The following is a 14,059-nucleotide window of genomic DNA, read 5'->3' as shown; positions in this document are numbered from 1 at the left end:
TTTTCATTCCTTGATTGACAATCAAAACTGGTGTACTTGTATGAATTTCTTTTGATGGTAATGAGGTGATAACTACTTACACTGCAACTGACTGCCACCTATTGTCAAACTGAAACAATACATTTTGCTTTCTCAAAACCTTCTGATTACGTTATGGGGAAAAGCACAGTTCTCCACTGCTTTCCTTATTTATGAGCAACGTTCTTCTCTTAAGACAAAAAAAACAATTTGCACAAAGCACCTTCTTTTAATGATCAATAGCTAACATGAACAGGACCACTGATACTGAGAAAGACTAAAGAATAAGGAAAAGCAGGTGAACCTCTACCTCTTTTTGTAGCTCTACCTTCTCTTTTTCCAAAGCCAGGAATACCATTTGCAGCATTCCTACCTTACTCTTAAATCTTTCCACATCTTGTTTTAGTTCTTCATCCAGATTCCTTTTCAGCATGCCACAAGGTTGCTGAGCATGCGGGAAAAGATTTTCGATTTCTGTTTCTCCTATTTCCTTGTTTTTGATTAGGCAGTCTCTGGGAACACTGTCACTAAGACAGATGTCCTTGCCAATTTTCTTCTCGCTTATAAAGCCAAGTGTACTTTCACCATTTGTGGAAACAGGTCTTATATTAGGAAGATTATTAGAAATGTCATCCCAAATATTTGTTTTTAAACAATGTCTCAGGGAATACTCAGGACTTCCCTCTACATCTCTACTAATCCCATTCTCATTTTCTTCCATTTCCTCTGCTTTTGATAGATGTACTTTTGTATTATCTGTGTAATTAGTGCAGCCTTCTTCATCTGGTATTCTCCAGGTATTTTCCATGCTCGCATTTAATTTACTGTGATCAGGAAGGACACAGAGACTCGGAATAACTATTTCAGGTTTGGGTTCTTTTAGGTCTACGTTAAGTTTCACATCTCCAAATTCACCTTTACTTTCTAACATATTACTTGATTCTGTCACACAAGATGAAACACAAAGACTCTTCCATTCTTCAATGAGGTCATCTTCTGACACTTCTGCCACAAGGGATGGAGCTTTCTCAGATTCATTAATTTCACCAAACAGCTGCTTCAGTTCTGCTGTAATGTTTTTAAAATTTGCTTTCAACTCCCTTTTCTCTTTTTCAATCCACATCCTTTCGTATCTTTCTTCCCACGACTTTAGACTTAACTGCTTGTCAGCACTGTGGGATTCCTCATTTTCTGCTAGGGCTTCCTGATGAGAAATTTCTGCTTTGTCAGTCTGCTTTTCATGTGCTGTATTTTCTATCAAGTTGGTAGTTTCTAAAACATATTTATCCTTAAGTAAGCAGGTAAAGACAGAAAAATTACCAAGAAAAATGAAATTACCGTTAAGCCATATAATTTACATTGCAAACTCATCCCATCATACAACAACAACAAAACAAAGATACCTTATTTATTTTTTCCTCAAAACAGAAGGATCTAGTTTAGAAACATAAACCAATCAAACAGATCAAAACCAATCAGTAACAACAGAAAACACAACTGCCCAAATTTTCCCATACTCCATTACTTTCTACTGACTGTCCCTTTAAACCCCCTGCTGGTGAGCGTTCATAACAAGCGTGAGTGATCATAACAAGCTTTTTTACTAACCACCACAAGGGACTGGCTACATTACAATCACTTATGCTCCTCAGAGTCAGAATTATTAAATTCTATTCCAAGCTCCCAAGACAAATATTTAAAAGGAATACCTGTTCATTCCTGCCCTCAGCCCAAAATCAAGAACTGAGACATCTATCCAAACGGTACCATGCCTCAAGCTCACTGACCAGCTCCTCTCTCCAGCCTTCTCACTATCTCTGACTTCACAGTCCCTGCAAAGTTGCCCTTGGTTTGTGTTCCCTTCTGAACAAGGTCTGCAGCCTTGGCATCCCAAGGAACCACAACTATTGTCCTTCTTACTCTGGTTATAGAGGCCCTTTTCTCCTTCCACATCGTAACTCCACAAAAATCTTTCACAATGGAGAGCATCTCAGTCACCACCTGTCTCAGCCACTTCATTTCCAAGCTCCATTCACTTTGCACATCCGCTACCACCTTCCAATACTCAAGTTCTGCTCTCTACCTGCTGAAATGAATCACATCCCTCTTCCACAGTGCCTTGGACGTATGATGATATTACTTCCTCCACTTCCCTTGAGGTATTACAGAAGACTCCAGACACTCAATGAAGATCCCTACCCAGTCCTGTATGCTCAATACAAACAGGACGCCTAGCCTATATTCCTCCATAATGACCTTCAAAAAATATTTTTGAACACTTACTAACTTGATCAGACAAGGAGATATTTTGCAGAGGCAGAGAAAGCACTGACAGATCATATTTCAGGTTTTTACTTAATCTTTCTAATACACAGAGGAAAATCTGGCGTGTTTTGTCAAAGAAATAATCACATGATATAAAATTTTGCTCCCAACTGAGTATGTATTTTGCATAGGAAAAAACAAAAAACCCACCACATGACTGCACTGTTTCTCAGAATTGCACGCAAGGAAAAACAGTGGTCAGTGTTTAAGCAAACCAGCTGGAAACATACCAGGACAATGGTATGTATTCATCACAACAGCAAGCATTTTATACAGCCATGAGAAGACAATATCTAACTTCAGATGATACAAACTTCATGTGCAAGATGCTTTTTTCAGAACCACTTACTGACTGGTAAGCTTTCTTTTAACTTACAATACAGTTTATCAATTCAGATTATAATTCACAATATTTGGTTTCACATACCTGCCTCCCAAAGTTTTCAGTGGCATCCTTGACCATCTCTTTTTTAGCTGATGACGACACATGAACGGTAGATTCTGAGCGCTCACCTACAGTGAAAAAATTACATCTTTATAACGAACATGACTTATTACAAATTAATTATACCTAGAGTACATCCTGAATCATTGCATTTGTGAGAAAATAGCACAAACTAACACAGCCTCTCAAGCGTATGATTTACGATTTGAACATAATATTACAAAACAGTTTGAAGATGCCTCTGTGCGAACTAATCCCTCTCAGGGCATTTTCCCTTCCATTCCTAAGGGAAATTTGATGAAAATCAGTCAGAAATACACCTTTAAGAATCTCAAATGGTTTACATGTAGAACTATATTTATACATACATGACACACTGTATGCTATACAGCAATCGGCTAGATTCCTCTAGCTACTTTCATTTCTCCTTGTTTTGTGCCACAAAGGGTCTTGTTTAACCCTTTTAGAGTTAGAAATACTTGTACCATAGGAATTATAACACTCTGCAGAAGAAATACAGCTTGCTGAAACCCAAACACAGGAGTTTGAGACAAACTTTCACATATATTTCTTAATACCTGATCTTTGAGCAAATACATGGATTATAGAAAAAAACCAGACACGAGGAAGGATGAACAGAAAATACATGAAATGATGACATAAAATGAGCTATGAAAAGACTGTTTTTCCTATCTAACTTTGCCACGTCCCACACCATCACTGGACTACATTTCACATGACTACATAAAACAGACAAAACAAGAACTCACAGAATCACAGAAACACAAAGGATGGAAAAGACCTCCAAGATCATGGGTAAATTAGGTTGCTAAGTCACTATCCACCATATTTAAAGAGTTGTGGCAGTCAGGTAAAACCCTTAGTGACAGGAGAAAGGGAAACATCACACTTGTTTTTAAAGAGTTTAAGAAAGGAGGTACTTTCCATGGCCCAGACAACCTTCTATTATGGAGTGACTAGAGTGGAGGATAAAGAAATAGCAACTGATGTTAGCTACCTAGAGAGCTCATCTCTCTAAATTGGAGAAATATCATGGATGGATTCTTTGGTAGACAGAGAAGTGCTGCCAAGTGGTGTATCTGATATGTTAGTGAAAAGAGATCGCATTCAGACGGATACTGACAGCCTACAGAAGCAGATCTTATGATGTTCAGCAAGGCCAAGCGCAAGATCCTGCACCTGGGCTGGGAAGTCATCAGCTTCAGCACAGGCTGGACAATGAACAGACTGAGAGCAGTCCTGTGGAAAAGTACTTGGGGATAATGCTGGATGAAGAATTACATATAAGCTGAGAATGCATGCTTGCAGTCCAAAAAGCCAATTGCACCCTGGGCCACAAAAAAAGAAGCACTGCATGGCCAGCAGGCCAAGAGAGGTGGTGTCCCCTTCTACTCCACTCTTTCAAAACCCTACCAGGAGCACCAAGTTCATCTCTGGGGCCCCCAGCACAAAAAATCTCTGGCTAGAGCAGGTCCAGGGAAGGGTCTCAAAAAACAATTTGAGGACTGGAACACTTTTCCTATGAGGAAAGCTGACAGAGTTGGGGAATAGAAGAGTTTGCAGAGACCATATGATGGCCTTTCAATAATTACTGGGGGCTTACACGAAAGACTTTTAACTATGGCCTGTAGTGACAGAGCAAAGGGTAACAGTTTTAAACTAAAAGATCGTTCAGATTAGATATAAGGAATAAATTCTTGATGAGGGTGATGAGGCACTGCAACAGGTTACCCACAGCTGGGAAGTTTCAATTAGGTGATTTTTAAAGGTCCTTTCCAGCCCAATTCTATAATTCAATGATTCTAACCACCTTTTGTGCATCTTACAGAAACAATAGCACTGCAGTAGAGAATCTCCTTTTCTTTATGCAAACACACGTACATTTTTTTTCTAGAAAGAAGTTTAACCTCTATTGTCATCAAAAGAAACAGTACCTTTTTTCCCAAGACATGGATGTCAAACAGCTTGGAGCAATTTCCATTCCATACTTAGAAGTTGCAATAGTTTTCTGAACTCTTATCTAATCATCTACTTCATATGCTTGCTTATATAGGTTTTCACCTGATTTGTAATTTTCAGGGCTCGTTGTAGAAATTCTAAGACCTTAATAGGGAACTGTTTTGTATCTTGCTAACAAATACTTAAATTCACATATATCAGAATTAAGAAATTAAGAACCCATTGAGGTTAGATATACTCTCTCCCATGTATAATAAATGATCTAGCTGCTTCACTTTTATTTATCTTTCCCAACCAAAAGGAATACCTGCCAACATACTTCCACTCACTGCCTCCCACCTACACTCTCTTTCCCATGTCCTTCCACTAGCTCTAAACTCAGTGGCCAGTTTAAACAAAACATGAGAGGATGGCTTTGGAAGAGCATACGTAATACATGTTTTCATACAACTGCCAGAGAGGCAAAGAAAAAGCCAGGTAAATAATCAATCATGCTAATGAAGCATAAGCCTGTGAACCACCCATTCTGTTCCACCTGCAGCTCCAGGACAGCTCCATCTGCAGACCCTAGACAGGAATCAGACACAGGACATGACCCCTGTTGCTCCTCTGCAAATCGGTATATTTGGCAATGAGAAGGAAATGAGTAAATGTGGACTGCCTGACAAGGGGTGATGATAGCAGGTATGCTGGAGGAACCTTACACTGTAGAAGGATGTTTACAAATGTTGAATGGAGCTCTAGTGGAGAAAACACCCAAAGATAGAGCCATATTTCATTAAATCTGCTGCTGAAATAACATCTTGCTAGCAAAACATTAATTTAATATGAAGAATTTACAACTACAATGTATCTGCCCACAAAGGGACATGACAAAAAAAAAAACAACAACTATTTATAAATACCTTCAATATCATCTACACTCAATTTCTCCTGTGGATCTGCAAAACAAATGAATCAAATGCTTAATTAAATATGCTTATCAGAAAGATTTTTGAAGCTAAAATCAGAATATAAAAGACATCATTACCTGATTTTTGCTTTTCTGTTTTTGAAGATGTTTCATTCATCTCTAAAACTGCAGAAACCTTTAACTATGAAAGACAAACCAATGAAAAATAAACACCCATACATTCAAAATAACTACATATTCATTAATGAGCAGGACAAGTAGATTTCAATGAAAAGCATTTACCTGCAAATTACTGGGTTTCTCTGAAAGGCCTGGAGGTGAAAAATGAAAGCGTTATTTTATTTAATTGAAGATATCTTTTATTCTTTACAACATTAGTAGGCTCTGTAATTGTTTCTTGCACAAATTACTTCATTGAGAGTGAAATAGCTAATATCCAATTATCTTATCACACAGAACTTGTAGTAGTATATAAGAAATAGAGTAATTCCCATCATCCACCTTTTATTAAAAAAAAAAAAAAAGAATCAAATCACAGAATGACAACAATTCATGTGAAGCATTAAGTTATGTCTATTAAGAGAACAAGATTAAAATATTTTGTTCCTTTTGGAAGCTGAATTCTGCTTTCTGGAAAAATTAATTAGAGCAGATAGCTCTGGCTTCTTAATGACCAATCAAGAAAGAACCCAGCAGAACTATGACTACTTCTATTCTAGCAGTGCATAATGTTGAGGCTACTTTCTCATTAACAGCTTATGGAAAGCAAGGGTAGAGACACAGCAACCTCATACAAACATCATTCAATGAGGTAAAAACAATCTGGTTCTCAACTGACCTCTCTGGATCAGTTTGCAAGGAAATAAATGATACAAACATTGCTTGGTTGTAATGCACAACATGTGCATTATTCCAAACCTTTTTCAAGTTTAGTGTCAAATCTTATTTCCTAACTCTCACAACCTACTGCCCTGTGCTGCAGTCATCTTATACTTTACGACTCCATTCATGAAACAAGCATACAAAATGCTTCTACGAATTGTTCCACAAAAGAATTTTTACATTTAAATAAATACTAAAAACAAATCATCAAGACTTGATTTTCGAACACTAGGTGGTCAAGTAACATGGAAATACATTAGAAAGATTACCACAGTCACCTCTTCCCCCCTCCCACACTGATTTCAAGCTTAGCAGAATCATAAGAAGCAGACATTAAAGATAATTGGTAAGTTGATTTATGGATTCCAGAAGCTTGCTAATATTTGGTGTCTACTTACAAAAATAAAATTGGACTTGCCTTTTAGGCTATGTCATTGAATCCATATTATAAGCCATATTGCCAAAGCACTCGCAAAGAGATAAAAGCTTATTTCCAATACCAAAAAGACAATCAGGATGGTCATAAAGCAACTGCCAAGAGCTGCAGGTGGAAACCCGCAGCAACATAACAAGAATTTGCCCACATATTTTAGTTCTTAAAGAAAAACAGGAAACTAAAAAAAAATAAATAAACAAACAAAAAGATTAACCAAATGATATTTTCTTCTGCTGATTATCCAGAAATATCCAAATCCTCAGACAGATAAATCTTAAACCAGATACCAATCTCACCACTTTAAGCAACAACTTAAAGCAAAGAAAATAAACAAACACCCAAACACATACATGTCCGAAAAAACCATAATGAACGCAAGAACGTCCTGGACTAATCCAACAGGCCAGCAAGTGCAGTGTTCACTGCTGTTAATTAACATCAGCCAAGCACTTCATTGCTACAGCACATATTCACTGAACAACAGGACTAACAAGGAAAGCAAAAGAAAAATTTCACTTGTCTATAAACACAGACAAATCCAATCTATGAGATATTTACCCTTGTTGTGCTCCCCTGAAACACTCTGCAAGCGTACTCCATGTTCAATTGCAGGTGGGAGAAACACAGGAGGAGATGCCTTCCTCGGACCTTCAGAACACGGCTGTACAATACAGTACATACGCGTAAGAATTTGTACAAAACAATTTTTTTAAAATAAAATCTAACAAAGGTTTTTGCATTTTAAATAAAAGGGCAAAAAATCCTCACAATTCATCTAAACTATTCCATAATGCTGATTAAGGCTGGCAAATCACAGAGCCACACAAGAAATTAACACAGGAAATCAAGATGTCGATTGTGAACAAGAAGCTGCAGCTCTGTGTTGATTGAACATTTGCATCAAATTTGCGCCTGGCATTCAAATATGAGCCTACATTGCTGGGGCACATGTCCCACAATGTTGAGTGAGTGCATCACTATGTTGCAAAAGCAAGATTTGATTTGCTTAAAGGCCAAAAAGGCAAAGCTGATAGCGATTAAAGCTATCTAGAAAGTCTTGTATTTTTAAGAAAGGAGTGGGGAATTAGTTTTTTTCCCAACAACAAAGGCTAGAGGGGAAGTAGCTACAGACCCTGCTCACTCTCATCTTGAGAATTATCAGACAGAAAGGATAAGCACAGCCAGCACACTTGGTGTCTGCTGAACATGATTTTCAAAATCGGATTAAGTCTATCTAGAGAAGACAGAGGTTCTATACAGAAAAATCTAAATGTCTGGGTTGCTCAATGTATTGGCATCCATTAAACTCTGACTGGATCAGCAGAATAGATCTGAATAGTAGGGAAAAAAAAAATCCTCACAAAAATATGCCTGAGAAGTTCATAAGTTTAAAAGCAGCAATAAACTGCTGTATTAAAACTGTGCTAGAAAATCAACTCCAAAGCCTGCAGCCAGGAGGCCAACGTAAGTAGTTTGACATAACTTTGTCCCAGTACTATCTCAACAGAGAACCTACGCTACAGGTATTTCAATGACCCTCAGATACAGGACATCGAGCAGCAGCAACATGGGGTAAATAAGCCTCACCAGGGGCAGAGCTCAACTCAAAGGCAAGCTCTCACGTAGTTCTCATCTGGCTCTCCCACAGACCGGGGAGATGCACATATCACAGAAAGTACCTCAGAATCCCAGGGAGAATCAGACTCTTCCTTTTTCTCTGCTCCTACTGCTGGCAGAGCACCTACAAAAAAATGGACAAAGAGAGACACTGAGAATTTACTGCACTCCACTTTTATACCCCATCAGTCAAACAAAGGATCTGAAAGATGAGTAACAGCACTACAGCAAAGGACAAACCAAGAAATGAGTTACACTCAACGGTAGCTTTACACCCAGTCACATCACAGTATTCTGTTTTCTCCTCTTCATTTCTTTTCCAGCAAAAGATGCATAAGAATCATGGCTGACATGACAATGTCCCTCGTGTTGGGACAACGTTAAGGAAGAAACTCCAGCATGCTTCAGACTCAGCATATGGACACCCTGAGTCATCTTCCCTCTTGCCTACACCTCCATCATCTGGCACTTACTATCACATTCCACTCTACAGGACACACCACAAAAGCACGATACAAAACAACCTCACACTAAGAGGAAGCTGCCAACACACACGGCTCCTTGCTTAGTGCTATCAAGGGATATCTCACCTGACCATGATTCATAATCCTGCAACTTCTGACCAGGTACATACACAAGGACTGACATTTAGGAATGAAACAGAAGCTCACAGCTCCAATACAGTCCAGAACACTGCAAGCATTTTAAATCTTATCACTTCAAAGTCTAGTATCTTCTGACCACCAAACTCCCATCTAGAGCAGACCACAGTCAGTTCTCTCTTCTAAGCTACTCCATTATGTAAAACAAACTCAGGATTGACTCACACAGAAACGCAAGGAAAATTTACAGGAATGAGCCAGACAGGAGCAATGGCGTCCGCTCTGGAAAACCGTAACTGCTGATTCCAGCCTGAGCGCTGACTATTCATGCTTTTCCAAAATAAACTCTTTGCACCTAAAATGCACTAAGAGAAAAGTGAATGCACCGTGAGTGCTGCTTCCACACCTTCTGAGCAGCAACTGACCAATAGCTACACGAGCTCTGAAAACATCTACAGCAACAAGATATCCTCTGGAGACGGACATACTATCTTCTGCTCTGAGACCCTGGGGTGAGTACCTAAGCACCCACCTCTCTCTGAGGTCATGCTCTCAAGCATACAAACGAGTAGCGCAGGAGAGATCTCCTACATTTTACAACTGAACAAGGTGAGGCACTGGAAGAGTCTTCTCTGACTTTGAATCAGGTCAGCTCTTGGCTGAAGCCCTGAAAAACCACAGCTTTTCAATCTGATAGTACCCATTAGAAAGGGAATCAAGAGTGTCACACACAAGACACACTAGACTACCTACTTGTTTTGTGCAGATCAAGGAGAACACAGCAACAAAATTAATAAAGAAACTTGCATCAGACATAATCATTAGGAACCCAGCACCACCATTTGTGACCTTTAGGAAAGAACGAAAAGCAACAAAAGCTGCAGACCTTCTCCACCACAGCAGGCTAGGGTTCACTGCTAAATCTTAAGCCAGATACCACTCCCACCACTTTAAGCAACCACTTAAAGCAAAGAAAAACACCCGAACAAATACATATCCAAAAAGTATACAGAATGAACGCAAGAACCTCCTGGACTAATCAAGCAGGCCAGCAAGTGCAGTGTTCACTGCTGTTAATTAACAACAGCCAAGCACTTCATTGCTACAGCACATATTCACTGAACAACAGGACTAACGAGGAAAGCAAAAGAAAAATTTCACTTGTCTATAAACACAGACAAATCCAATCTATGAGATATTTACCCTTGTTGTGCTCCCCTGAAACACTCTGCAAGCGTACTCCATGTTCAACTGCAGGTGGGAGAAACACAGGAGGAGATGCTTTCCTCGGACCTTCAGAACACGGCTGTACAATACAGTACATACGCGTAAGAATTTGTACAAAACAATTTTTTTAAAATAAAATCTAACAAAGGTTTTTGCATTTTAAATAAAAGGGCAAAAAATCCTCACAATTCATCTAAACTATTCCATAATGCTGATTAAGGCTGGCAAATCACAGAGCCACACAAGAAATTAACACAGGAAATCAAGATGTCGATGGTGAACAAGAAGCTGCAGCTCTGTGTTGATTGAACATTTGCATCAAATTTGCGCCTGGCATTCAAATATGAGCCTACATTGCTGGGGCACGTGTCCCACAATGTTGAGTGAGTGCATCACTACGTTGCAAAAGCAAGATTTGATCTGCTTAAAGGCCAAAAAGGCAAAGCTGATAGCGATTAAAGCTATCTAGAAAGTCTTGTATTTTTAAGAAAGGAGTGGGGAATTAGTTTTTTTCCCAACAACAAAGGCTAGAGGGGAAGTAGCTACAGACCCTGCTCACTCTCATCTTGAGAATTATCAGACAGAAAGGATAAGCACAGCCAGCACACTTGGTGTCTGCTGAACATGATTTTCAAAATCGGATTAAGTCTATCTAGAGAAGACAGAGGTTCTATACAGAAAAATCTAAATGTCTGGGTTGCTCAATGTATTGGCATCCATTAAACTCTGACTGGATCAGCAGAATAGATCTGAATAGTAGGAAGAAAATAAATCCTCACAAAAATATGCCTGAGAAGTTCATAAGTTTAAAAGCAGCAATAAACTGCTGTATTAAAACTGTGCTAGAAAATCAACTCCAAAGCCTGCAGCCAGGAGGCCAACGTAAGTAGTTTGACATAACTTTGTCCCAGTACTATCTCAACAGAGAACCTACGCTACAGGTATTTCAATGACCCTCAGATACAGGACATCGAGCAGCAGCAACATGGGGTAAATAAGCCTCACCAGGGGCAGAGCTCAACTCAAAGGCAAGCTCTCACGTAGTTCTCATCTGGCTCTCCCACAGACCGGGGAGATGCACATATCACAGAAAGTACCTCAGAATCCCAGGGAGAATCAGACTCTTCCTTTTTCTCTGCTCCTACTGCTGGCAGAGCACCTACAAAAAAATGGACAAAGAGAGACACTGAGAATTTACTGCACTCCACTTTTATACCCCATCAGTCAAACAAAGGATCTGAAAGATGAGTAACAGCACTACAGCAAAGGACAAACCAAGAAATGAGTTACACTCAACGGTAGCTTTACACCCAGTCACATCACAGTATTCTGTTTTCTCCTCTTCATTTCTTTTCCAGCAAAAGATGCATAAGAATCATGGCTGACATGACAATGTCCTTCGTGTTGGGACAACGTTAAGGAAGAAACTCCAGCATGCTTCAGACTCAGCATATGGACACCCTGAGTCATCTTCCCTCTTGCCTACACCTCCATCATCTGGCACTTACTATCACATTCCACTCTACAGGACACACCACAAAAGCACGATACAAAACAACCTCACACTAAGAGGAAGCTGCCAACACACACGGCTCCTTGCTTAGTGCTATCAAGGGATATCTCACCTGACCATGATTCATAATCCTGCAACTTCTGACCAGGTACATACACAAGGACTGACATTTAGGAATGAAACAGAAGCTCACAGCTCCAATACAGTCCAGAACACTGCAAGCATTTTAAATCTTATCACTTCAAAGTCTAGTATCTTCTGACCACCAAACTCCCATCTAGAGCAGACCACAGTCAGTTCTCTCTTCTAAGCTACTCCATTATGTAAAACAAACTCAGGATTGACTCACACAGAAACGCAAGGAAAATTTACAGGAATGAGCCAGACAGGAGCAATGGCGTCCGCTCTGGAAAACCGTAACTGCTGATTCCAGCCTGAGCGCTGACTATTCATGCTTTTCCAAAATAAACTCTTTGCACCTAAAATGCACTAAGAGAAAAGTGAATGCACCGTGAGTGCTGCTTCCACACCTTCTGAGCAGCAACTGACCAATAGCTACACGAGCTCTGAAAACATCTACAGCAACAAGATATCCTCTGGAGACGGACATACTATCTTCTGCTCTGAGACCCTGGGGTGAGTACCTAAGCACCCACCTCTCTCTGAGGTCATGCTCTCAAGCATACAAACGAGTAGCGCAGGAGAGATCTCCTACATTTTACAACTGAACAAGGTGAGGCACTGGAAGAGTCTTCTCTGACTTTGAATCAGGTCAGCTCGTGGCTGAAGCCCTGAAAAACCACAGCTTTTCAATCTGATAGTACCCATTAGAAAGGGAATCAATAGTGTCACACACAAGACACACTAGACTACCTACTTGTTTTGTGCAGATCAAGGAGAACACAGCAACAAAATTAATAAAGAAACTTGCATCAGACATAATCATTAGGAACCCAGCACCACCATTTGTGACCTTTAGGAAAGAACGAAAAGCAACAAAAGCTGCAGACCTTCTCCACCACAGCAGGCCAGGGTTCACTGCTAAATCTTAAGCCAGATACCACTCCCACCACTTTAAGCAACCACTTAAAGCAAAGAAAAACACCCGAACAAATACATATCCAAAAAGTATACAGAATGAACGCAAGAACCTCCTGGACTAATCAAGCAGGCCAGCAAGTGCAGTGTTCACTGCTGTTAATTAACAACAGCCAAGCACTTCATTGCTACAGCACATATTCACTGAACAACAGGACTAACGAGGAAAGCAAAAGAAAAATTTCACTTGTCTATAAACACAGACAAATCCAATCTATGAGATATTTACCCTTGTTGTGCTCCCCTGAAACACTCTGCAAGCGTACTCCATGTTCAACTGCAGGTGGGAGAAACACAGGAGGAGATGCTTTCCTCGGACCTTCAGAACACGGCTGTACAATACAGTACATACGCGTAAGAATTTGTACAAAACAATTTTTTTAAAATAAAATCTAACAAAGGTTTTTGCATTTTAAATAAAAGGGCAAAAAATCCTCACAATTCATCTAAACTATTCCATAATGCTGATTAAGGCTGGCAAATCACAGAGCCACACAAGAAATTAACACAGGAAATCAAGATGTCGATGGTGAACAAGAAGCTGCAGCTCTGTGTTGATTGAACATTTGCATCAAATTTGCGCCTGGCATTCAAATATGAGCCTACATTGCTGGGGCACATGTCCCACAATGTTGAGTGAGTGCATCACTATGTTGCAAAAGCAAGATTTGATTTGCTTAAAGGCCAAAAAGGCAAAGCTGATAGCAATTAAGCTATCTAGAAAGTCTTGTATTTTTAAGAAAGGAGTGGGGAATTAGTTTTTTTCCCAACAACAAAGGCTAGAGGGGAAGTAGCTACAGACCCTGCTCACTCTCATCTTGAGAATTATCAGACAGAAAGGATAAGCACAGCCAGCACACTTGGTGTCTGCTGAACATGATTTTCAAAATCGGATTAAGTCTATCTAGAGAAGACAGAGGTTCTATACAGAAAAATCTAAATGTCTGGGTTGCTCAATGTATTGGCATCCATTAAACTCTGACTGGATCAGCAGAATAGATCT

General features: G+C 39.6%; 1 protein-coding gene across 1 annotated transcript in view; it reads right to left on the bottom strand.

Annotated features, from left to right (window-relative positions):
• The window catches only part of LOC146760193 (uncharacterized), a 66,191-nt gene that overhangs the window by 19,362 nt on the left and 32,770 nt on the right, over positions 1–14,059 (bottom strand). The window contains exons 28-34 of the mRNA XM_085551382.1: positions 13,286–13,388; positions 11,543–11,604; positions 10,422–10,524; positions 5,964–5,992; positions 5,799–5,862; positions 2,771–2,856; positions 392–1,306 (exon numbers count right to left, since the gene is read on the bottom strand). Of these exons, the coding sequence (XP_085407508.1) occupies positions 392–1,306; positions 2,771–2,856; positions 5,799–5,862; positions 5,964–5,992; positions 10,422–10,524; positions 11,543–11,604; positions 13,286–13,388 (1,362 nt within the window). The remainder of the gene's footprint in view (positions 1–391; positions 1,307–2,770; positions 2,857–5,798; positions 5,863–5,963; positions 5,993–10,421; positions 10,525–11,542; positions 11,605–13,285; positions 13,389–14,059) is intronic.

The sequence above is a fragment of the Coturnix japonica genome, chromosome 6, assembly GCF_054131305.1.
Source record: "Coturnix japonica strain WE chromosome 6, WE-NBRP24, whole genome shotgun sequence".
Classification (NCBI taxonomy): domain Eukaryota; kingdom Metazoa; phylum Chordata; class Aves; order Galliformes; family Phasianidae; genus Coturnix; species Coturnix japonica.
This window is presented reverse-complemented; position numbering and strand designations above follow the sequence as displayed.